Raw genomic sequence first — 23,952 nt, forward strand, 5'->3', positions numbered from 1 at the left:
CTAGCCTGCAGTGCCCATCCAGTCTGTGCGCACACCTGCCTGCTCCGATCAAAGCTAGTGAAGGGCCATCTGCCTTCCTTCCCCTGGTGGGGGCTCCCCCTGCCTGCTGCAGCAGTCCTGGGGGGGTCAAGACAAGCACCCTGCAGCATATGAAAGAAAGGCCAGGACTGCAGTTAGTTCTTGGGCAGGCATGTAAGTGAGCTAGTTCTCGCCCTCTAGCTAGGCAGTGTGGTGGCCGTTGTATTGCTGGCGTCTGTCCCCATAAGAACAGGAAGAGGCCTTGCCTCACGGCTTGTGGCTGTGTTGCAGGAGTAACAAATGATCTGTGCCCTCCTCCCACAGTGGGTTTTAGAAGGGACAAGGGAGCCCCTCTGCCCATTTGAGGCCAACCTGAGTAATTCTTCTCTCCCCCTTCCCTTGGGGAACTGAGTTACAGGTTTTGTCTTTTCCTTGCTTAACTCTGCTGTTCAGGGGCAAGGGGTGAGGTCTGTACATGCTTTAGGATGAAGGGTCATCCCTGAAGAACCTGTGTGGCACCACAGCTGCAGGAGGTTTTGATGCCCCTTCCTGCTGTCTCCACAGATGCAGTATTGGGAGCTCTGGGGGGCAGCAGGAACTGCTCTGCCCATCACCTGAAGTTCCTCCAACCTAACAGAGTAATTCTTCTCTTCCCCTTCCCTTGGGGAACTGAGTGACAGGTTTTGTCTTTTCCTTGCTTAACTCTGCTGTTCAGGGGCAAGGGGTGAAGTCTGTACATGCTTTAGGATGAAGGGTCATCCCTGAAGAACCTGTGTAGGGCAGCTCTCTATGAAGTGATCACTGCCCCTTCCTGCTGTCTCCACAGACAAGGTTGGGGGAGTTCCTGTCAAAACAGAGGAGCAGTCAGTCTGCCTTGTCCCAGTGAAGATAGTTGTGAGAAATGGCTGTTACCTTCTCTGTCTCTTTTCTATCAAATCCAATGGAGAATTCAGTGAAGATAGTTGTGAGAAATGGCTGTTTTCTCTGTCTCTTTTCTGAGAAATCCAAAACTTCAGATCTGAAGAAAGACATTTCAATTTGGAAATGGTGCCTTGTTCCCCCATATGGGCTGAGCTCCCTGGCCTGACTACATCTCCCATGATGCACTGCCTCCCCTCTCCCAGAGCAGAGAGCTTGGTGGATCTTGGGAGATGCAGTCCAACCAGGCAGCCTGACCTCTGAAGGAGAATGGGAACACAATGCACCACGGTGACACTTCCAAGGCTGCAGCTTTTGCCCAACATTGTTCAATATTCAAACTTTCTGCCCAAACCATCACAATTTCCAGAGCAGGATCCTCCCCCCCATTTTTGATCATCTGGTCAATCACTCAAGAGGACAATAGCTACCTGGATTGGGCCCAGGTCTCAAGTACTCTTAGAAGGCAGTTCTGTCATTTAGCCTGAGCAGTGTTGGGTGGGTCACTGAGGAGCCAAAAGGACTCAACTCTGGCAGGGCTGAACATGTACATTTTGGGGCCTCACTACCTATCCCTGGCCCTTTCGTTTGGTGACGCAGCTCCTAAGCAGGGCTTTCAGCCAGCACTCAGGGCTGAGTTTCTTCCCAATTTTAACAAGTCCAAACTTTCAAAACAATTTTTATTTACAACATTTTGTATAAAATAATCTCTGCCATATAAAATGTTCTGAATATACACCAGGTACAAACTGATTGTCACCAAAGGAACAGACCCCCAACACCCACAAAGCTAAATCAAAGCATACAAAACCCATGCCCCTAGAGAGGAAAGCACAGCCCAGGGGAGCAGAGCTAGCAGGAGATATTCAGGCCTGGGGCCCCCAGACCCAGCAGCAATAGTGGCATGAGTTATCTATAGGCTGCTGAATGCAGAAGGGGCTTAGAGACCCATTATCAATTCTTCCTCCCACACTGGCTCCAGTTGGGATCAGTGGAAACTGCATGCGAGTTGAAGTCTAGCCAGGGCTGCGTCCCAGTGGAGTGAAACCCTGCTCCCAGGCTCTGGGGATAGAAGGTCTGACCTCAAGGATGCCCACATCCCACCTCTGCTGAAGGGGTATTTTTCTGTCCTTGCAGGGCTGGAGCATGCCTTGTTAGTGGGAAGGCTCCAGTAATCTCTCCTCCCCCATTTCTTGACTCAGGCCCTTGAGAAGGAGTTAGAAACATCTAGTTTGTAATTCATCACTCAAGACCCCAGTCCTGCAGAGAATTCTGCCTCCAGGCAGGCCAGACCTGCTCACTGACTGGGTCCCAGAAGGAGGAAAAAATGCTACCTCCACCTCCATGTTCTCTTGGGCAAGGGTCAGATTCTGCCTCCATGGTGAAGAGATTTCAGATCAGATGCTGCCAAGATGCTACAGCCAGAGCAGCTACAAAAGGATCCTCACAACCAAAGAATTTGGAAGCTGTGGCCATTTCTCCAGATTCTTGAAGGCCCTGGGAGTGGGGGAGGCCAGGTACACCTTACGCTCCAAGGGACGGGCTCTCTGCACAGATGAGGAGGCCCTCTCTATACAAAGGGCTCCTTGTGAACAGCAGCATCCCCTATAAAACGGGAAACAATCACTTGGGGTTCCATAGATGTGACATCACGCATCCATCTGAGACCTTCAAGCCCGTGAGCTGTGATGAATATGGGCTGCTGCAGACTGAGAATGGAGAAAGCATTTGACTCAGCCAGAGACACAGGGACTTCATCACTGAGATTCTGTTGAGATGTTCCCTAGAGCATCCCCTCCTACCTGCCTCCAGAGCTGGGCAACTCCACTCCTTTAATGGGCCAGGTGGGGCAGAAAAGAGGCAACAGGAGGTGCTCCTGCACCCAGGCCCTGAGGTTACATCCTGTAAGCTGAGCTTCTACAAATCCACTCGGTCCAGCCCCAGTGACTTCTACTGGGCCATAAAACAGTGGGGAAGAGCCTTGGTGAGAGAGAGAGAGAAACCTCTCATTTCAGCACTGCCGGTGGCCTACATCTTCTGTAGATAGTGGACCAAAAACCCAGCCCAAATGCCAGGCGGGTATGTTGTCCAGCCAGGGCATAAGACCACATCCAGTGTCAAGACCACATCAGTCCTGCCATTCACATTGAAGTTTTAAATAGACAATCAAACAGACCCCAGCTTCCAACAGACCAGCACAGAAAGGAATCAATGAGAGAAAAGTTTGCTGCATCAGATGCATACAGGCAACAGAGGACCTTGCTGTTTCCCATTCTGATGCTTAAGGGCTGGCACAGGAAAGACAGTGTCTTGGAAACAAAATATAAATAGGCTAAAACATTTTCAATTAAAAATGGTAAAGCATCTCGATGCAGCGGGTGGTGTGATGATTGCCACGCTACAGCCCTACAGGAGATGTCTCTTCCATTCTAATCCCCCCGCTCCAATTATCTTCTGAGCTGAAATGTCTCATGACGGAGCTTAAACCAAACATTTACGTTTGGATAAAATCCATTCAGATATTCCCGAGAAAAAAGAGAGACCGTGTCTACAGGCGAGTGTGCGCATGCACATACCTACCCCTTCAGGGATGGCTCTGCTTGGCAGTCACACCAATCCAGTCTGGATTTAAAGCTTTACACTTAGTGACCAGGCCTCAGTCAGGGCCAGGCACACGTCATGGCTGAGAGAAGTGGCTGCACGCTGGGTGTGCACAGCCTGTGCTTCCCCGTCTGCTTCAAGCCCACACTGCGTGCTGTTATCTAGCTGGGACACTACAGCCTGGGTCAAACAGGTGAATGTCCATGAAGCAGAAATCAACGGTTCTATACATGTCCCTAGCTGCTGCCCTCGGTGGCCCCGGTCCCACTGACAAACCCATTTCCCACAAGGCGCTACAATCTGCTCAGACTCCTCGGGACATGTCACCTCCCTGGGAGAGATTTTTCATTCTCTGAAATGATTCAGGATCAATAGTGGCAGAGAATGAGCAGGATGGAAACAGGACATTCGGGCCAGTCTCTGGCTGAGCCAGCAAACGGAGGTGTTAGGGTTGGGATCGTCAGGCCAAGACAGCTCTTAGACTCTAGACAGTTTAAGAGGCGCTCTGCTAAGGGGAAGGGTTCTAGCCCAGATGATTCAGGGGACTGTAGAGGAGCTGTGGAACTGCAAGCTTACTGAGATCAACTAACTACCGTGGGACCCCATGCCCAACCAGCACACGTGTGAAGAGAAGCAGCAAGAGGACCTCTCGGACTGGCCACAGAACCATTGACAAGTCCTGGTTCTGCCCTGGACTGCAGCTGCCCAGCACTGGGAAGAGCTACAGTAACGTCCTGTAAATAGCACGGCCAATACCATTTTCATTTAAAAGACATTCCAGAGAGGGGCCTCACTCCCTTCCACCCCACTTCCAGAGTCTCTCTGTTTCCCCACAGATGAGGAGTCGGGCTCTGGGTGATTGAAGGAGCAGCCCCAGAGAGACAAACCACCCAGGAACCGCCGAGAAAACGCCCTTGGGTTCCCACCACAGGCCTCTCCCTGGAAAGGTAGGCAGTGACATCCCCAGCGTGCTAGTGCCAGGGAGCGTCCGGAGATGCCATCCAGCTGCTCTCCAGGGGAAGTGGAGCTCCAGAACCAGTTTAGGGTGGCTGGTGGGGTTGTGAAGCTGCGCTAGGTCCTGGCAGCTTAGTCAGCGGGATAAAATCCTGCAGAAATCTCTGCATTAAAAAAAGATAAAATTGAGGCACATGTTGTCTGAGCCCCACCTGCTGGGATCCCTGTTCCTGCAGGATTCACCTTGGCAGCACCAGAGAGCAACCTTGGCAGCACAGGCCTTCACTCTAAGTTCTCTCCCAGGTGTGGCTTCTCCACTCATTTCCAAGGTCTCCTGGCTGCTGATGATAATAGGGGTGGAAGAGCCTCTCTGTGGCACAGATCTGCATGGCTCTGTGTGTGTGAAGCAGCAACTGGGGGAAACGAGAAGTAAAGTACTGAACAAACTCATCAGGAACAGCCCCAAGAGTCTCCTGGACGTCTGTTGGCAGCTCGTGGTAGTGATGCTTCTACATGGGAAACAGTGAGATTAAACACCATTACCTGGGGGTCACTGCACGGGGCATACTGGACCTCACGCTGCTGGGGGGTGACAGTACCTTGTTCCTCATGGCCCGCAGAAGGTCACGTACTGAACTGCCCTTGTATGTTCGGAACTTCCTCAAGTCTGGAAACAACAAGAGACCCAAATAAGCATCAGCAATGTTGGGTCTCTGCAGTAATTTGCTAACAGGGCATCAGGGCTGGAATGATTTCCCAGTGGGGAGATGCACTGGGCTGTGGGACCGTCTCTCGAGGGAGATCTGCTTGGGGCATTTAAGACCGGGCAGAACAAAGCCCTGTTGAGGGGAAGGGCTAGCTGGATCCATCATCCATTCTGGGTCCATGGGTTTCAGTGCTGGTCATTTGATTTCTAGCTGCCAGGAAGTGACTGCTGTCATTACATGAGAGCACGACATGAGCACTGGAAAGCTCCATGCAAATGCTCCACGTGGCTCAGCATGAAACGGCTCTGTGAGGTTACTGCCAAGCGGCGAGCCTGACACCTGAGCCTTTACCTGTCTGCAGCGGGACAGAGATGTGAGCTCTCCAATTCAATCTCACGACCGAGCGCCCCCCGGACTCCAAGGCAGTAAGAATGGGTCCCTCGGCAGGTTCCTTCTCAATACGGTCGCTGACGTCCTGAAATCCAGAGAGGGGGGAGGGAGTCAATGGAAACCTCACTTTGCCATGGAGGAGCTCCAGTGCTGACATTTTCCAAAGGCTTATGGACACTAAAGGGATGTAGGGCTAGTTCTGCTCAACACTGGGTGACAACGGAACTTAGCAGCACGGTCCACCTACAGGACAGGCCTATCGGCTGGGACCCGGAGGATTCTGGGAGAGGCCCCCCACAGTTGGCTGCAATGAGGTCTAGCAGAAACCTGACCCCTGACAGGCCCCAGCATCCATCACGGTGAGATGAGGTATTTGAAACTGTTTTTTATAGAGGAGAGATGGCTCCACGCCAAGGCCCTTCCCTCTGCAGCATCACCGCCCACAAACCTGAGAGAGAGCTTTTCACTCTCCTTTCATGAAAGTCAGTGGCTCACAATTAAAGCCCCCTCTGCAGACAGCTGGCTGGACCTACATTCTATGGCAAGGACCCTGAATTCTTTTAGCTTAAAAGGGGTGTGTGTATGATCCAATCAGCAACAGTCTGTTTTGTTTATTTTTGCATTCAATTCAATCTATCTGATCCTCTCCACGTTGTCAGTTTTCGGAGTGCTGCAGAGTTCTGTACTGACAATGAAGGTGGGATGCTGGAGATTTGACAACTGGCTAGGGGACAGCTGGGGCTTTTGGCACCTTGAACAGCACAGGGAGCAGTTTGGGGCTGTGGGATCACCATATTAGCTGGATGTTTCTGAAAAATTGATCAGCAGTGAAAAACTGTCATCTTTAGGTTTCAGAGCCAATACTTCAGTGAGCTAAAGGGGACAGTTCACACCTCTCAGAGCTTTTGTTTCAGGCTCGTTGCAGACTCAGGAAGACAGCACTGTGTTGGTTATGCTCTGATCATATTTTCAAGATCTTTGTAACCAAAAGGGATAGAAACAGTGTTGGTTGCTTGTCTTAAATGAAAACTCAGAATCTGCAGATTCATGGAACGGATCCCGCAGCTAAAGAATCCTGGAACAGAAGGAGCCCTGCTCACAAAAAGGCAGAGTCATTGCAGGGGTAGATTTTATAACCAGAGAGCACAGAACCAGCTGGGGCCAGCCAGAATCCCGGGCTACAGGAAAAGCACCAAACAGCTTGTTTTCTGATGTCACAGAACAGAGCTTTAATTGCTGAATTTGGAAATGGGGACAGAAGGACTGGGATCCACCCTGCTCAACCAGAGGGTTCTCACCTGGAAGAACTGCAGCTGCTTCTCCCGACTCCAGAAGAAGGGATGCATGAGGACCTGCGGGGCTGATGGGCGCTCCTGGGGCTCGTTGCTGATCATCACCGAAATCAGTTCCCTTGCAACAACGTTGTCTTGGATGTGAGAGTGAAAGCAGAGAGCAGGTTACTAACACCCTTAGGGTTGAAGGGAGCAGTCCACACCTCGAGCCCAGAGCTTTCACTACAAGTCACAGCTCAACTCATGTTACTAACTCTCTCCATCCTGCATACTCCCAGTAGCTTCCCAGAAAGGGAACGTGCACGACTGAATCCCAGATCACTGCGAGACCACGAAATAAAACAAAATATGTCTGGCTCCTATACACCAGACTCACCGATACCGCCCCACAGGTGAGCAAGGGGGCAAAGGAACATTTCAGACAAGTAGCTGGAAATGCTAGTGAAGTCTAGTAGGCTTGGAGTCATCTGCCAAGGAAGAACCCCACTGCTTGAGACATTTACAACTCAACTAGCTACAGCCCCAGAGATTACACTGCTGGGGATAATCCACTGCCGGCCATTAGGGAATGGACTAGACACGACCTAACAGGCCTCTCCCATGGTTCTAGGGTTCTAGAGCTGCTGCTGTGGACATGCAGTCTCTGTCCTCTGGGCATCTAATATGCTGGTCCTGTGGCTGCAGCATGGGACAGAATCAGGAAACCAGGCTCCGTCATGACTTCCTGGGTGACCTCAGGCAGGTCATTTCATCTCTCTGTGCCTCAGGTTCCCTAGCTGTAAAACAGGGTTAGCAGTACTGACCTGCCTGCCTTCCTCACACACGCTAGCGAGGCTAGAATAAATCAACATCTGCAAAGCGATTTGAGATCCTCAGATGGAAGGTGCCGCAGAGGAGCCTGGCCAGAGCAGTTCTGCAGCATCCAGATTCTACAGGGCTGGGAGCTCTATAAACATTCAGACCGCCTCAGAGAAGGGTCCTTACCATGAGTGTCTTCCAACAGACATGCCAGCTGGTAAGTGCCCAACAGTATATTAGCCTGTCGCCGTAAGCTGTCCCCGAAGGGGTGCTCCCCACCTGACACCACGTAGTAAAACACGCAGCCAGCTGAGAAGATGTCCACCGCACACGTCTGCAAAACACAACCAGGGCCATGGGAGCGCTCAGAGTTGGGGGGGAGGGCCTCTGAACTTCCCCCTTGTCTCAACTTCCGAAAGCGAACACTTGATTGGCTAAAGATTTAGCCAGGCAACTGCATAGTTTGAGCTCCAGGAATGACTACCTAGTGGTCTCTCTTCTGATAGGCACGAGCTGCCTGCTGGGACCAGACTCTTCTCTGTGGAAGGGTGTTTAACAGAACTCCTGGATGTATGCAAATAGGTCTCTCTGGAAGCTCTTCGGAGCAGGGACTGTCCCTTTCTTTGTGTCTGTGCAGCCCCTAGAGCAATGGGAACCTGATCCTGACTGGAGCCTTTGGCTGACACTGCAGTAGAAATACTGAGAGGAGATTTTCGAAGGCTCAAATGGGAGTTGGGCCTCTAGCTGCCATTTGTCTTTCGTGGGGATTTTAAGTTAACAGCAACAAGTGCAGAGTTTTAGGAAACATGCTTCTGGCCCTCAGAGACACCCACACAGACCAGTAGCACAGGGGCCAACACAAGCACTTCCAAATCCTTAATGCCAAACTATCTGATTCTCTAGCAGTGTCTGAGGCACCAGCTGCCTCCCTCCCTCCCTCTGGGATGCCCAGCACAGTCGCTGCCTTTCAGCAAAGCTGAGAGTTGGAGCCTCAGACATGGGCAGAATGAGCAATCCTCTGCAGGTGCAGGGAAGGAAGCTGCAAGGACAGAAAAGCAAGCAGGGCTGAGAGGACATGGCAACAGCACACTCACGGGGTTCTCCTGTGGGTTCTCTCGCAGCACCTCCGGTGCGATCCAGCCCTCTGTGCCTGGGATTCCAGAGCGGAGGCTGAAGCTGTGCCGTCCTCCCTGCAGCTTCTTGCACAGGCCGAAGTCTGAGATGACAGCCCGGATCTGCCCATGGCTGTTTGGGACAGAGATGAGGATGTTGCAGGGTTTCAGGTCACGGTGAACTGAAAGAAACATCGTCCAAAGTGAGCTGGAGTTACCTGCAGAAGAGGCTGTGAAGCTGGAGGGCTGGGGTGAGGCTAGAGCATCATGCATGCCACCAATGCCACCGCACAGCGGGGTCAGCGAGCAGCAGTCCTGCCTCTGAAACTGAAGGCTGTGGGTTCAAGTCCTGCACCAGCATTTTGGGCTGGAGAATTCCCTTCCACAGACAATTCACTAGAACCGAACCTATTGCTCTAAGGCAACAGGCATCCCAACCAAAGCTGGGGGCAAAGAGCTCCCTTACCTATGTTCAAGGAGTGCAGGTGTGCCAGGCCTGATGTGGTCTGATACAGCAGGGACACTGGATCCAGGTTCCGATGATCAAAGCTGGGGCTTTCCACATACTAACAACAGATGAGAGAAAAACCAAAGAGGAAGTTCACCCAGGTCTGCATTTACCAGAGTAAGACATTTATAAGGACTTTTTCTTCTGCAACCATAAACCACATCTTTTCCCAGCTTAAATCCTGGGATGTAGAAGAAAAGGACCAAGCTAGGGTCTGAGGTCTGCATTCCCCTGGCAGAACCTCTCTGTTCATAGAGCAGACAGCAGCAGCAGCAGCACCACACTTCACTGCAGGCCTTGCAGAAGGGAACAGGAGCAGGCCCAATTAGCTGCCCGGTGTGCACAGGAAGCGTGATGAAGCACTAGCTGCACTGCCACCTAGTGCAAAGGGGATCGAATAAGCAAGTGAATGAAGACGGGTGCCTAATGTATAAATGTATATCTTCAGTGACCCTTGCCACACCCCCGTGAGTGATGCAAACATTATCCCATTATCAATTCTCTCTTGTTCTGCAGGTGTGGGAACAGGTGTAAAGAGGTGGAACAACCTGCCCTAAGCCACACAGGAAGTTAGGAATTCCTGGGTCCCATCCCCACACTCAGACCTTCAGAACATGCTACCTCCTGAGACAATATGGCAGGCTGGGCCATTAGTAACCGATGACAAACAAGCGATGAAATAGTTCCACGAGGACCCCTCGACCTGGACTGCATCGCAAACAGAGCAGAACCGACAGAGAGCTAACAGCCACCGTGCAGCAGCAGCCGCTGGCTCACCTCCTGCAGCGTGGCAGAGCAGAGCTCAATGGCAATGTAATGGAACTGCTTGTCCTTCTCTGTACAGAAGTAGCGCACGACATTGGGGTGCTCGTCTGACTCCCGAAGCAGCTGGACCTCCCGGTCGATGAGGTGAAAGCACTCGGGCAGAAGGCGCTTAACAGCCACATTCCGGCCATCAAACTGCCCCCTGGGATCAGGAGAGAGAGAGTCACCATCACACCCCACCCACAGGCCAGCCAGCCCAGACACACAAGAGACTCTCAAAGAGATCCACCCAGGTTCTGGCCTAGCCCAAGAACTAGTCCCCGAGGGCTCCCCAGTGGGACATCACGAGACACACCATGACCACGAGGACAACTGGGCCTAGGCTGAAATCTCTGCAGCCACCAGGAAGGACCAGGTTTGGTTGAGCCTTTTCTCAGAGAAATAAAGTCCCCCCGGCCTTCAGAGTGAGTTCAGTCCTGGGGAAAGGTGCTGTAGCCACAGCCTGCGGGATTCTGCTCGGCGTCAGGCAGACCAAGCAACAGAGCCCTTCTGTGCACCAGAGCAGACACAGCATGGGCAGGGCGACACAGTGCAGTGCAGGCTTCCTCCAGTGTGTCTAGATGCCAGCCAAGAGGGGATGTCAGTCCTTGGCTGTGATTGCCAGCCGGGGGGCCTGCTGTGCCAAGTGTGAGGGGGGCAGGGCTGGTAGCTGCCAGCTTTGTTTTCTACAAAGGCCACTGAACTCCAGTCCAACAGGAACCATCTGATTTGATCTAGGGTGGGTGAGACAGGACAGCTCGATACCCCATTACCAGATGGCCCCAGAGCCAGCCAGATCCACTCTATACGGTCCTTCCAAGTTACTGCCATGGCTCCCAGTTCCAGGGAGGAAACAGTCGTGACTCCTCCAAACCAGACACGGCATTAGCAAAAAGCAGGGCATTCGGCGGGGGGGAACTACTCACCTGAATACAAAGGTTCCCCTGGCTCCATGGCCCAGCACTTCCTTGGGGTTAAAGGAAACCTTCCCAACTACAATCACATCAGGCTCCAAATCTGCAGAGAGTGCAAATTGGATTAACATCACTCGCCATCCCCTCACTCACTGCCCACTTACCTCTCTCACGCCCCATCTCTACTTTCCTTCCTCTTCCCTGTGCTTGTCTAGCACCAGCCTCCTCTGTCTCCCCACTGATATTAGAGCCTTCCCCTCTGCCTCTCTGCACCCCCTGGTCCTACTGCGGATGGCACCATCTCTCCTGATGCCCTGCTCTGGAACGCCTTGGGGAAAACATCACCCTGACCTGAGCTCTAGAACCTAGTGCTGCCTCCGAGCCTTGGCTTTTCCCTCCTAACACAGCCCCCTCTGCACTCTGGGGAAGGGGACATGGGCAACCTGCCTCCCACAAGCTGGACCACAGAACAGAAGGCACCTCCCCATTGCCCACCAGCACAGACCTTCAGCAGCTCCAGACACAGCCAGATCCTGGTCGGCCATTCCGTTGGGCAGGTCCTTCTGTGAGGAGGATGGGCCTGAGCTCCGTGACGGCTGTGAAGATGTTCGCTGGCTCCCACTCAGTGATTCCTCAGAGCTTGGGGGAAGACTCTCCCCAGAGACCTGGCCTGGGGAAAGCAGTCCCTGCTGCGGCAAGAGCTGCAGTCGCTGCTCCAGCAGTTTCTGGGGCACAAACAGCATGGATGTCTCAGTTTCTTGGAAAAGCAGGTGATGCAGCTGAAGCTTCTGAGGCAGCATTACCACCCTGAGGGCAGCAACGCGACAATTATCCCTCCCCCATTACAGTGAAGGAAACTGGCAAACCCCCTCCTGGGGTCAAACAGCTCCAGTGGGGGTGGGCTCTGTGCAGTGATGGGAAAATGAGCTTTTCTCTCCCAGGCCCTTGAACCAGCAGAGCTGTGGGGGGCAGGAAGAGTCAGGGCTAAGGCAGCAGGGAGTGCTGGAGGCCATGACTCAGGACAGTGGCAGAGCTGTAATACAGGCGGTTCTTAGAGGTACTTAATATGACCCTGGAGAGGCCTGCAGGGTTAACTGATGGCTGCCGATTCCTCTGGGGCAGCATGGGGAGGGCTGGTGACAGGAACGGTACAGCACCCTGTATGGCCCCATGCTAACCAGGACACTGTGTGTACCAAGGAATAGGGCAAGCAGGGACCAGAGGGAACTTCTAGCCCCCAAACCAGGGGGATTGCTGCAGCAATCAGTTGCTGCAGCAATCAGTTCCTGCAGCTGCCAGCAAGGGGCACCACAGAGAGAAGAAACACTCATTCACCCTGAGACCGAAGCTCAGGAGCAGAACGACCCCGCCCAGTAGCACTGCAGTGACCACAAGGTCCCAGCTGCCTGACTCCGGGTAGATTTCCGTTTGCTCTGCCTGGGTGGAATCCCAACGGTACCGCCCATCGCTGCCCATGCTGGCCTGATCCTCCATGCCGTTCGGGTTCAGAAACTGCAACACAGAGCCAGGGTAACGGGTTACACCAATGGGGACCCCCAGGCAATCTGTGCTCTAGACTCCATCCCCCACAGCTACCCCCCCATGCAGGAACGCACATGGAGCATGCCTCCAATTCCTCGCTCCCCCTGGTAGACCCCACATGCCAGGATACACCAGCTTGCTTTGCACACGAGACATCTCTTCTTGCCCCTCTGGGTGCCCCCCATGTGCCACAGACCTTTGGGCAGCCCCTCAGACAGTCACACCACTCACATCATCAAACAGAGTCCTGGGAGGGGAGCTCTTGGGGATGATGGCTTCTGTAGTCTTCCTCAGGGTCTCCGGAAAGGCTCTTAGCATCGTGGTATGGACCACAGGAGGCAGTTCATGGTGCCCTGCAGGATGGAGAAAACGCTCACCTGAGTACAGTCACACCTCAGTCTGCTCACCTGCTCACAGCTCCAAACTGAGCCCAGCAGGGACCCCAGCCAGACACACAGCATGGGGGTGTCTGCCAGGATGGGAAACATCTCGGCTCCCGCATGAAGGGAATCAGAGCAACATCCTGTTGGCTCAATCCCTGGGAGTGGGCAAGGGCCCCGGAAGGCCACGGCCTCAGACCACGGAGAAGGAGTGGCCCACACAAGACCTCCTTTAGTGGCAGCTTAGGCAGTGACCTCTTCAGAAACTCCTCAGCCTAAGGGCCTGACCCCACTGCCTGGTGTGACTGCTTGCGGTTACCCTGCTGCTGTTTCACAACATGGGCCAGATTTTCAAACATGCTGCTGTAGAACTGTTCACTTGACATCTCAGCTGTGCACAGAGTATCGGGGTGAGCACATGCACCTACTGTCTGCAACTGCTATTCCCCAGGCACGATCTCTGTGCACGCAAATCGGGTGCAATGATACATTCACTGGAATGTACGTCTGTGAGCCTCACTTTGGTGAGACTCTGCCCCCCATGCCTGCACAGGAAGCTGTTCCTGGCAAGGAGCCAGAGATGCAGACACACTAGCTCCCGGGAAAGGGAATCCAGCCCTAAGTCACTGCAGTGTTTCGCAGGTGCAGATCACAGCACAGGTTTTATTTAAAGTACCATGCCAAGCAGGTTACTCTGCCACAGTAAAGAACATCCCCAAGCCTGGCTCCCCCTCACTGGGACAGTCTCCAAGAGCAACAGGACAGGGAATGCCCTGTCCTGCCCTGGAGCCCTCACCTACGAGGAGCCACTCGTTGTGCAGGGAGCTCATGCTGCCCTGCGGATACTTGACATCTGTGCTTGGTGTGATCTCACACTCGCCGGACTCTCTCACTGTCACATCATCCGTGGTGGGGCCATCGATCCTGGCCAGCGTGATCCCCTGGGGCTGGAGGAGTCAGACAGATCAGTAAGTACCAGGCAGGGCAGACGTGGCACTCACACCCACTCGCCTTGCCAGTCCAGGGCACATAGGGGGCAGGAGGAGATATGGGACACTTACCACAAGTGCCACGCTCTCATGGACCAAGGAGGTCAGGGCGTAGAAGCTGGTTGCATGCTTCCCTACGTAGAGCGTCGGCCTGTGGTGCAGAGACAGCGTCAGTCCCAGCCTGTGCCACCGCATGGGACAAACTGAGCAACATAAATGCAGTGAGACCTCCCAATGAAACAGGCTTGGGGGACCCCAGCCACACCCCGGGTTCTGAGACATGGCCAGCTCCTTCCAAGGTGGAGAGGAGCAGGAAAGCATTTGATCTACCGTAACTTAAATTCCAACCGTAGCCTGTTCCTGGGGAGCCCCTGTCCTCTCACCCAAGAGAGCATCGACTGCATCTCCAGAGCACTCCTCAGTGCGTTGCCACCCTCATCCCCACCCTGTAGGTGCCAAGGTGCAGCCCCCAGCATGCTGCTACCCTCCTGCCCCAACCTGGAAGGCCCCTGAAACACCTACAGCAGCTGGGTCTTGGTGGTGGAGAAGTCTTTCATGGACTGGTAGTTCCACTTGATGAGGCGGATGTCCTGTGAGTGGAAGGTCAGGTAGCGCAGCGTCTCCATGGCCACGTTGAGGTGGGGGACCCGGCGCAGACTGTCTTGGTGCCACATGTACAGCCCCACCACAGGGGAGCCGTAGTTCTGCATCCACAGGACATCACCGCTCTCCTTGTCCACAGTCACTACCAGGCCGTCCCCACTCGATGCAAAGTGAGCCATCTCTAGCCAGAGACACAAGGCAGCTAGTGCCACAACATTTCCTGGGGAAGGTTACCTCCCCCACACCGCCTCTCACAGACTCTTTAGTCTCCCCAGTTACACACAGGTTGGGGATGCTGTCCACTGATGCTACTGGTGCATGCACCATTAGCTGGGTCACCGCAAGGAGCAAAGCTGGGAGGAGGGGGGTCTTCCAAGACATGTGTGCCCTTTAGTCTGCCCTTCAGAGGTGTCAGTGACTCTCCCCCAGCCCAGGAGAGCTGCACACAGCTTGGAGCACTGATCAGCTGGCACAGCGCTTGTGACAGACATGTCCTGTCACAGCATCCCACTCTCTCCAGTGGGGCAAGCTGTAGTCCTGAAGGCTGCCCACACACCCACTGCCCCCTGCCCTGCATGCTATTGTGGGGGGAAACGGCTCCCCGAGGCAGCACTGATTTCAGATCAATCCTTCTGGAAATGGGAGCCTCCTATGCAGGCACAGCATTGCTTCAAGGCTCCATGTGCAAGCAAAGCTGGGGAGGAGCTAATAACCATGGAGGTGAGGGGGGGCCATTCTCCCTTTGGAAAGCTGGGACTGCCTCACTTGCAGTTGAGAACAGGATCTGCCTCTGCATACACGCTGCAGTGCCCAGGGACTCACTGTAATCGTACGCCTCGTCGTAGAGCTCTGCTGAGTAGTCGTGGTAGGTGGCATTCCAACGCAGCTCCCGGGACTTGGTGTCGTACATGGTGATGACATATTCTGGGGATCAGACAATAACAGCTACAATCACCATGCTGGAACTCAGGCGGCTACTCTATCCAGAATGAGGGGCCTTCCAAAGGGATGGACCAGAGGAACAGGAATGGGATGCTGATCATTCTGCTAACTACTTCAGAAGGGAACCACCCCACAATGCTGCTAGGCAACACTGAACTAATAATATTACATAGTCAGGAAAGCAGAGGAGAGCCTCCCCCAGGAGAAACCCTGCCAGGAGGTCAAGGAGCATCAGAAGAGCTACAGGGATTGTCCCTTTCCATTGGGTAACCAAAGGTCTCCACTCCCCATTTGTAATGGGAAAGCAGGGCTTTTTGCTTGAGCACAGCAGAACCGGGAACCTCCTCCAACAGTAAGGATGGATGGCAGCCTGACTCGACACAGGGAACGGCCCCTCAGCCTTATGGCTCTGCGCCTGCAACCAGCAGAAAGCGGGGTTGGCTTACGGGTGCGGCCAATGTAGAGGAGAGGAGTCGAGGGACACAGACCATCCCAGGCCTCTGTTGACAGCGTCGTCTGCTTCTCTCCCGACTTGGGATCCACGACGAACCAGGTGTCCTGTTTCTTCCCTGGAAAGTCAGAAATGCCTCTCTCTCAATCTCTCATGTGCCTGGCACCCCTCTTTCAGAAGCCACCGCTTCTGCAGGTTCCTTAGGCCCTCTCCCATACAACATCAACCCATCTTCCCCTCAGGTCAATCTCCAGTCACTCCCACCTGCCCCCAGACAGGATTACCCCACCCACCTCCAGCGAGCTCCCCTGTCCCAGAGGGGTTGGCACGTTCATACTCAAATTCAGATCTTGCCTAACTCTGGCTTGGCTCCAAAAGGGAGCTGACTATGGCTCCTGCACACAGATCCACATCCCACTAATTTAAACCCCTGCGGTGCCAGGCTGTCCCAGAGTCATCTCCATGGCAGTCTGGAGAAGGAAGCGGGAATGGCTGCCTTATGTACAGAGAAAGCCCCTCCTCTCTCCCACAGGGGGGGGTTGCTCATACCCGTGTAAAGGACACCATCCGAACTGCGACATGGTGAGGACTGGACCAGCTCTGGGATGGTGAATGGGAGTTTCTGTAACAAACAGAAAGTGCAGCGGCCTGTGAGTGACAAAGAGCCAGGGGAGACAGCCACATGCACCATGGCCCATTCCCCAAGCAGGGGGTCCTCCTCCTGCGACGCAGAGAGACAAGCCAGCCACAGGAGTATTCCTGGGTGAGGCTGACCAGCCAAAGCAGACGGAGAGGAGACCCACATGGCTTTGCTGTCTCTCCCAGAGGCCATTCCTAAGGGGGTGAGGGTTAGCAGGAAGAACATGAGGCCCTTGCACCTTCCAGCAGAGCTGCCAACTCCTGCCCTGTTTCCATGTACCACCACCAGGAAGGACGGAGGGCAGCACTCTTTAGCCCCAGGTACTGACCATCAGGCCTTCTTTGTTTTTGCCTCCCAGGATGTACAGGCTGCCATCATTGGGGTCTGGAAGAAATGCCGGTCTGAAAGGAAGGAGAACGAAATGCCAGCCATGTCCTGCTTCAGGGCACAAGCCAGCTACGCACAGGGGTTAGTGCAAGGATCCCCCTCCGCAGGTTATTCCATGATTGTTCACTACGGGGGGCAGGGAGGCCTTCTGGTGGATCTCCTGGCATGGGATACCAAACCAGATGAACTACTGGTCTGTCCAATACACAGCAATTCCTACAGTCACTCCACATCTACCCCATTCTGATGTCCTGGCACATCCCAGCTGGAGACATTCTATTTGCCTCCATGAATTCCCCCTTCAGTTTCAAGTGGATGCAGAATTTTTCCTCATTTCTCATCCTAAACTTGTGTGGTGTGTTTCAGTGCGCTGTTAGACAGCTGCTGTGTCCACCCTAGAGGTGGCTGCACATTCAGCAGTGGGGGAAGAGAGTCCTATGTTGCTGGTATTTGTAGCAGTTCAGGGTTCCTTGGGGAGGAAAGTCAACCAGGAATCATAACTAAGTCCAGGCTTCATTCACTCTATCAGCTTCGGAGATGCCCTCAGAGACACAAGCAGCCCAGTACTAGAGAGCCAGTGAGTGATCCATTAACAAAGGCCCCTCAGATAAACACCCCCTCCCAGAGGAGGTGAGCTCTGGCTTTGATGGCAAGTTTCTGAAGACCCTGCAGAGAATCTGCCCAGCAAATGCCTGCCTTTGCACTCACACAAGCTTTGGCTGCATTAGGGTCTCTCAATAAGTTTACTGCTGTTGCTCTCACTGGTAGAAGCACAAGTTTAGACAGGGCTCGGGGGCTGCCAGCATGTTGTTTAGCGCAGCTGTGAGCAAGGTTACATGATGACACAGCTGCCGGACCTTGTCTACGACAGAGCTTGCAGTGGCAAAGTGGCACCAGTGCTAGTACAAGGGGAAAGACTTAAAGAAAAAGCCCTGGCCTTGGGCAGGGTGCTCAACCTCTCAGCCTCCATTTCCTCATTTTGTACCTCCCTGGGGAGCAGCGAGGGCTCCTTAGTCAGTGACTGCAAAGGCCTGGGTGGATGACAAGTGGGAGGCTTTATTGCAAAGACAACGAGAAGTCCTTGTGGCACCTTAGAGACTAACAAATTTATTTGGGCATAAGCTTTCAAAGTGGGTTCTAGCCCATGAAAGCTTATGCTCAAATAAATCTGTTAGTCTCTAAGGTGCCACAAGGACTCCTCATTGTTTTTGCTGATACAGACTAACAGGGCTACCCCTCTGAAACCTATTTATTGCAAGGCACACCCTGGGGAGGAGAGGGGAGATGATACTTACTCTGCCACATAAACAGGCACCTGAAGAATGGGATCTGAAAGAGAGAGTGAAAGAGACACGTCAGGTGCCTCCTCTAATGTCCCTGCCAGAGGGGGCCACGTGGCAGCATTCACAGCAGGATTTGCAATCACATGGTTACAAGCTCAGTTCATTTACCTATTTGCATTTCAGACCCAGCGGGGAGCCCCGAGCAGTCACAGCTGCTTGTGTGAAGCTGCCCAGTGTGGTGCATGTACCCCCCTTAAAACAGCAAGACCCCTGGGACTGGGATATGCACAAGGTGTCATTCTCCAGTGTCCCCTGCTCAGAGCAGCACTGGCAGGATCTGAACTGGAGGGAGTGTCTCCAGCCCTTCTCAGGCAGGAGGAGAGTCTCTGGGATGGGGTACCCCCACAGGCAATGGTGATCCCAGTGGACCTGACCCCCAAATAAACACCCTCCAGAGTCATTGCTCACCGTCCTTCAGGGTCCACTTGATGTCGCCTGTCTTCTTACTCACAGCGTGAAGGTTCCCATCAAGGGTGGACACAAACAGCAGTGTTTCTGGGACAGTCACTGTGCTGCCAGCGAGACACTGAGGGCAGAAACATGGCAAAAATAACACAGTGCCTCACCAGGACAACAAGATCCATTTAATGGGCCTGCCAACCGCAGCCCCCGGTACACCAGCTAACCACTCCACTGTGTTACTGAGAAAGTGCCCAATGGGTCAAGAAATGGGCAGAGGAAGGTTCCCCCCTAAATTGATACCACCCTGTACTGTAATCCCATCAAGTCTCATAACTGAAGCAGAGTCAGAATGGGTCACCCCTCGGGAGGGAAGACATGGGAAAAAAAAAAACAAATACAGGAATTGGTGCTATAGAGGGTGTTCTCCTTACTGAGTCTGTGCTACTTTGTGACAGGGTGTCTGCCTCTTTACTGGCCAGGGTCTTCAGCAGGGCCGCCCAGAGGATTGCAGGGGCCTGGGGTCTTCGGCAGCGGGGGGCCCCCGCTTCGGCAGTAATTCAGAGGCAGGGGGTTCTTCTGCTCCGGGACCTGCCGCTGAAGTGCCCCGAAGACCCGGCTGCACTTTGGCGGCGGGTACCGCTTCGGTGGTAATTCGGTGCGGGGGGTCCTTCTGCCCCGGAGTGGAAGGACCCCCCGCCGGCAAAGACCGGGAGAGGAAGAAGCTCCGGGGGCCCAGGCCCCGCGAGAATTTTCCGGGGCCCCCGGAGCGAGTGAAGGACCCCGCTTCAGGGGCCCCAAAAAACTCTTGTGGGGGCCCCTGTGGGGCCCGGGGCAAATTGCCCCACTTGCCCCCCCCCTCTGGATGGCCCTGGTCTTCGGGCTAGCCAGCCCTGTTTGGAGACAGAGCCCTCTGAAGAACAGAGGGGATAATCAGACCCTGCTGGAAGGGGTCAGGGCTGAAAGAGCTAATTTGAAAAGGGAGCTGCACAGATGCAAGGGGCCCCCTGCAGCCGGCTTTGGTCAGAACAGGTGTGTGTTACTTTGTGAGTGTCACATTTGAGGAATAAACTGTGCCCTGAAGGCAAGGTCTGAACAGACTCTGGCTATAGCATTAGTCCTTCCCGTGCTGGGAAGACAGGCCAGCAGCAGACAACATGTCCCTAGTAGCCCCATCCCAGTGTGACAAGGCACTGTGCTGCTGAAGGAGCGGGCTACTTAACAGTCACTGGTAATGCCAGCAGCAGAAGCAAAAGCTCCTGTCTCCCAGTCTCCTACTCTAACAGCTGGCCTACCCTCCCCCTCCAGAGCTAGGAACCGAGCCTAGGAGTCCTGACTCTCAGTCCACTCTTCATCGAGATTTGTTGAAAATAGCTATCAATAGAGCTTGGTGTGTTTACATAGTTATACAGCACAAGAATCAAACACAAAATGCCCTCTCCCTTACTTCCTTAATCTGAATGTATTAGAAATCTTGTAGTTTTCCCAAGAGTCAGGATGTAGACCCAGATTTTTTTTTAGCCAAATTCCAGTTTGGATATTTACATTTCACTTCCCAAAATTCCCCCTGCAGTTGCATTTGGATATGGGATTCCTCTCTATTTCCTGTCCTCAACCGTGTGTAGCTTTGTTGTGCTATGTCGGTAGCTGTCATGATCTACCCCAACAGTGGCTGCGTTTCAACAGTGGGTGAAGTGGTTCCTTGCAGGACTGCCTGCTGAATTTGTAAAATGCTTTCTATTTACTCACACTACAAATGGTACTAATAAAAACACACAGTAGTTTGAACCCTATTTTCTGCCCTTCTGAATAGAACATAATTTAACATGGGGCCAACGGGCAATCAACACCAGCATGCTCCTCCTCCTCCTGCTGCTGCTGGGGATGAGCTATAGAACGGAGTGGCTGTTTTCCTGGATGCTTTGCTAAAGGGTGACACAAGCTCACCCAAATACTGGCCTCTCCCAGAAGCAAACTGGCTGGGCTGCTTTTCCTGCCAGAAATGCCAGTGATACTGGCTCAGGACTTTAATGCCATGGATTTTAGTGACCCTGACGTTGAGACGGTAAGTTCAAATCCCCCACAGGAACAATGCCCTGTGTGCATTACTCGCACTGCCAATGCCAACACTGCACCTTCCCAACACAAGCCAGCCACACCCATCGGCAAACAGGATGGAGGCTGAGCAAACAGCACTAGGGCATGGGGGGGGAGGGGGAGGGGCAGAAGGCACTCTAGGCTGAGGAGGGAACCACCTGCTCTTTCCTGCTGCTCAGGAATCAGAATTAGGATTTGAATTCCTGCCAATCAGCCCACCTGCTCAGAGCACCAGACCACACAGCTTCCAGTTCCCGTACAGGCTTCAGTTAATAAGCCATTCTGCCATCCTCACTGCCTCCGTTGACTAAGGCAGGAACAGCAGCTGTGCTCGGGCACCGCATTACAGGAAAAAGGGTGACAGTGGCCTGGGATCTGGAGGTGACCCCTGCTTGGCTCTTGGGCACTGCCAGGAGATTACACTGGTGGTGATGAAGTAGGTTGTCTTTTATCTAGTGGCTCACCAGCCCAGAGGGCTCACTGGGCCATGTATCTGCCTTGGATTCTGGATGCTGTCACTTGGTGGCCCAGCTCCCACCTCTCACTCCCTAGGGTCTGCTAAATACAACTAGACGCCAGAGTATAGCCCAGACAGGGCAGAGAAACCCAGACTGAAAAGAAAATCCAACCCTGGGCAGGGTGAAGAGAACAAGAGCAGGAACTAGCCAACAGCCTCCAGTAGCCTCTGTGGGGACGGCTGTGCAGGCTATCAATGGGGGCACAAAACCAGAGAGGGACTTGGGCCATTGTTTGCTGAAACTCACCCAGCAGTAACTACATAAATAAAATCCATCATCACCCAGCACAGCTCAAAAGCCATTCGGTCAACCCATTGGTTCTCTCCCTTCTGTCCCCATAGATTACTCTCATCCAACCCACCTAGCAGAGATGCTTCCGTGCTCACTCCCCTGCCAGCCATCTCTCTCTCTCTCTCCCCCACTTCTATCATTCCTTCTTGTTTAACCTTAAGTACATTTAGTGCTGGCTTGGCAGCCCTCACTTTATCAACAGGACAAGTTAAGCGCAGGCAGAAGCAGGGCAAGCTCCCCCTCACTGTACCTCAACAATAGGCCTCCACCCACCCACTATGCTGTAGGTGCCAGCAGGCAGTGGTCAGTCTTCATGGACTGTTCAGTCCTTGGTCTCTGCTGAGAATGCAGATGAGAGCACAAAGAGGGCTAATGGAGATGGTGGCTTTTGCGGTGAAGCCACCTGTCTGATGGAAACTGGGCTGTCAACAAACTCATTTCACAAAGGCCCCTGAGCAGGCAGTCACTATAACATTCTCTGCCCCTTTCTTCCCTCCCTAGGCACTCTGGAGTTTCTGACATCTCCTCCAAAGCCCTTCTCTTCTCTTCTAGCAGCAAAGAATCCTGTGGCACCTTATAGACTAACAGATGTTTTGCAGCATGAGCTTTCGTGGGTGAATACCCACTTCTTCGGATGCAAGCAGTGGAAATTCTCTTCTGTGAAGGATGCCCAAACTAAGGAGCTGCCCAAGCCCAGCACACAGCCCCAAGCGCCTGCACAAGCCTTAGAGACAGGCTCATACAACTGCAAAATCATCATTATCAACCTGTCAATCCCAGTAGCTGCTAAGCCTGTTAGTTTCATTGTTAAATAGGGTGGTTCTCTCTTTACCTCCAGCAATTCTCAGGCTGCCATGCATGACTGGGAGATGTTCTGGCCAATCTTATACCAGGCCCTGAACAGGGCCGGCTCCAGACCCAAGCGCGTGCTTGGGGCGGCATTTTGCCGGTAGGGCGGCAGGCAGCTCCGGCGGACCTTCCGCAGGCATGACTGCGGAGGGTCTGCTCATCCCACGGCTCCGGTGGACCTCCCGCAGGCGTGACTGCGGAGGGTCCGCTGCTGCCGCGGGACCAGTGGACCCTCCGCATGCACGTCTGCAAGAGGTCCCCCGGAGCCACGGGACCGGCGTGCTTGGGGCGGCCAAAATCCTAGAGCCGCCCCTGGCACTGAAAGGCTAGACTGCCCACCAGTTACTAAACCAGATTTTATTCAGGCTCCTGTTTACCCTCGGGTGTCAAAGGGCTGGAGGTTTCTACCAGAGCCCTGGAGATTTATTCGTAATAGACTTTACCTTACAGCCATTGCTGCAGCTGAACTACAGCTTCTCAGGGAATAGGACGAGTGAAGGCAACACCAGGACACATCTCTCCAGACTCTAAGGGTACATCTACACTGCAATAAAACACTTGCCACTGGCCCACGTCAGCGGACTCCGGCGCACAGGGAACCAGAGCTTGGGCTACAGCGTGAGTCCCAACATCTACACAAGCAATTCTACAGCCCCACAGCCCGAGTCAGCAGATATGGGGCAGCCACTGGTGTTCCACAGCAGTGTAGACAAACCCTAACAGAACTACAGAGGGGCCAGGCTCACTTCAGCCTGCCCCGGCAGTAAAGTGTCGTGAACAAAAGTCATGAACAAAACTACCTGGGGACAACTTGCATTCTGGCCATTGTGCCCCCAGTCACTGTTTCCACTGGGGGCTGGGTGAGCTACCCCTGAGTGCAGAGTAGCTTTATCCTGAAGCTTCCCCCTCACAGACTTCTCACACTGTCAGACCCCCTCCTGGTGGGGGTGACCCCTGAGCTCTCCCAGACCCCCCCCCCGCCTGCTAGGGGTGACCCCAGGGCCCACCCCACACATGCCGACAGGCCCCCCCCCGCCTGTTGGGGGTGACCCCAGGGCCCGCCCCTCACAGCCCCCTCGGCGGGGGCGGCCTTTACCTGCGCCAGGGGAGCCGCCAGTGCCCAGAGCCCCAGCAGCAGCCGCCCGGGCAGGGCCGGCCCGGCTCTCCCGCCGCCCATCGTGGTGGCCGAGCTCGGCGGGGGCAGGGGCTGACATGCTGCTCGCCGGCCCCATGCCCCGAGGCCGCTAGCGCCGCCGGCCGCCCCGCATCCCGCCCGGCAGCTCCGCGCGCTCCGGCTGGCACCGGCCGGGAGGCGGATCCGGGCCCGGCCGCCGAGCGGCGCCTCCCCTGGGCCGCCCTGGTGGGCAGCGGCCTGCGCCAGCCCCAGCCGCCGGAGGTCGCGTGGGGGTCCCGCGGGCGCGGTGCACGGGCCGCCCGGCTGCTCGCGGGAGGCTCAGGCCGCTGGCACCGCCGGGCCCCGCGCCCTCAGCCCCGGCCGGCGGCGG

The 23,952-nt window shown here is 54.3% G+C and overlaps 1 protein-coding gene and 1 long non-coding RNA gene across 6 annotated transcripts; one reads left to right on the top strand and one right to left on the bottom strand.

The window, feature by feature from the left end:
* Window positions 1-1,599: 1,599 nt before the first annotated feature.
* Window positions 1,600-23,712, bottom strand: ERN2 (endoplasmic reticulum to nucleus signaling 2). Of its 5 annotated transcripts, none has more exons than XR_005585472.1 (23): window positions 23,544-23,712; window positions 18,702-18,819; window positions 18,246-18,279; window positions 16,892-16,964; window positions 16,473-16,545; window positions 15,919-16,041; window positions 15,353-15,454; window positions 14,450-14,711; window positions 14,000-14,078; window positions 13,735-13,885; window positions 12,790-12,911; window positions 12,352-12,528; window positions 11,522-11,741; window positions 11,029-11,119; window positions 10,076-10,265; window positions 9,257-9,356; window positions 8,773-8,972; window positions 7,865-8,012; window positions 6,887-7,014; window positions 5,550-5,673; window positions 5,091-5,158; window positions 4,704-5,000; window positions 1,600-2,541 (listed from the first exon to the last, which is right to left on the bottom strand). XR_005585472.1 is itself a non-coding variant. In XM_039491509.1 (23 exons), exons 1-22 carry the CDS (start codon window positions 23,622-23,624, stop codon window positions 4,779-4,781), a joined length of 2,886 nt encoding a protein of 961 aa, XP_039347443.1. In that variant the 5' UTR covers window positions 23,625-23,712; the 3' UTR covers window positions 1,600-2,645; window positions 4,735-4,778. The 5 variants fall into 5 exon arrangements, 3 of the variants coding, with proteins under 3 accessions (XP_039347443.1, XP_039347442.1, XP_039347441.1); XR_005585471.1 differs by having other exon boundaries at window positions 1,600-2,645; XM_039491509.1 differs by having other exon boundaries at window positions 1,600-2,645; window positions 4,735-5,000.
* On the top strand, window positions 15,749-19,156 carry LOC120373279. Its single transcript, XR_005585473.1, has 3 exons — window positions 15,749-16,025; window positions 16,922-17,031; window positions 18,417-19,156. It is a non-coding gene; the product is annotated as an uncharacterized LOC120373279 (long non-coding RNA).
* Window positions 23,713-23,952: the final 240 nt, after the last annotated feature.

This window comes from Mauremys reevesii, linkage group 10 (genome assembly GCF_016161935.1).
Source record: "Mauremys reevesii isolate NIE-2019 linkage group 10, ASM1616193v1, whole genome shotgun sequence".
NCBI lineage: Eukaryota > Metazoa > Chordata > Testudines > Geoemydidae > Mauremys > Mauremys reevesii.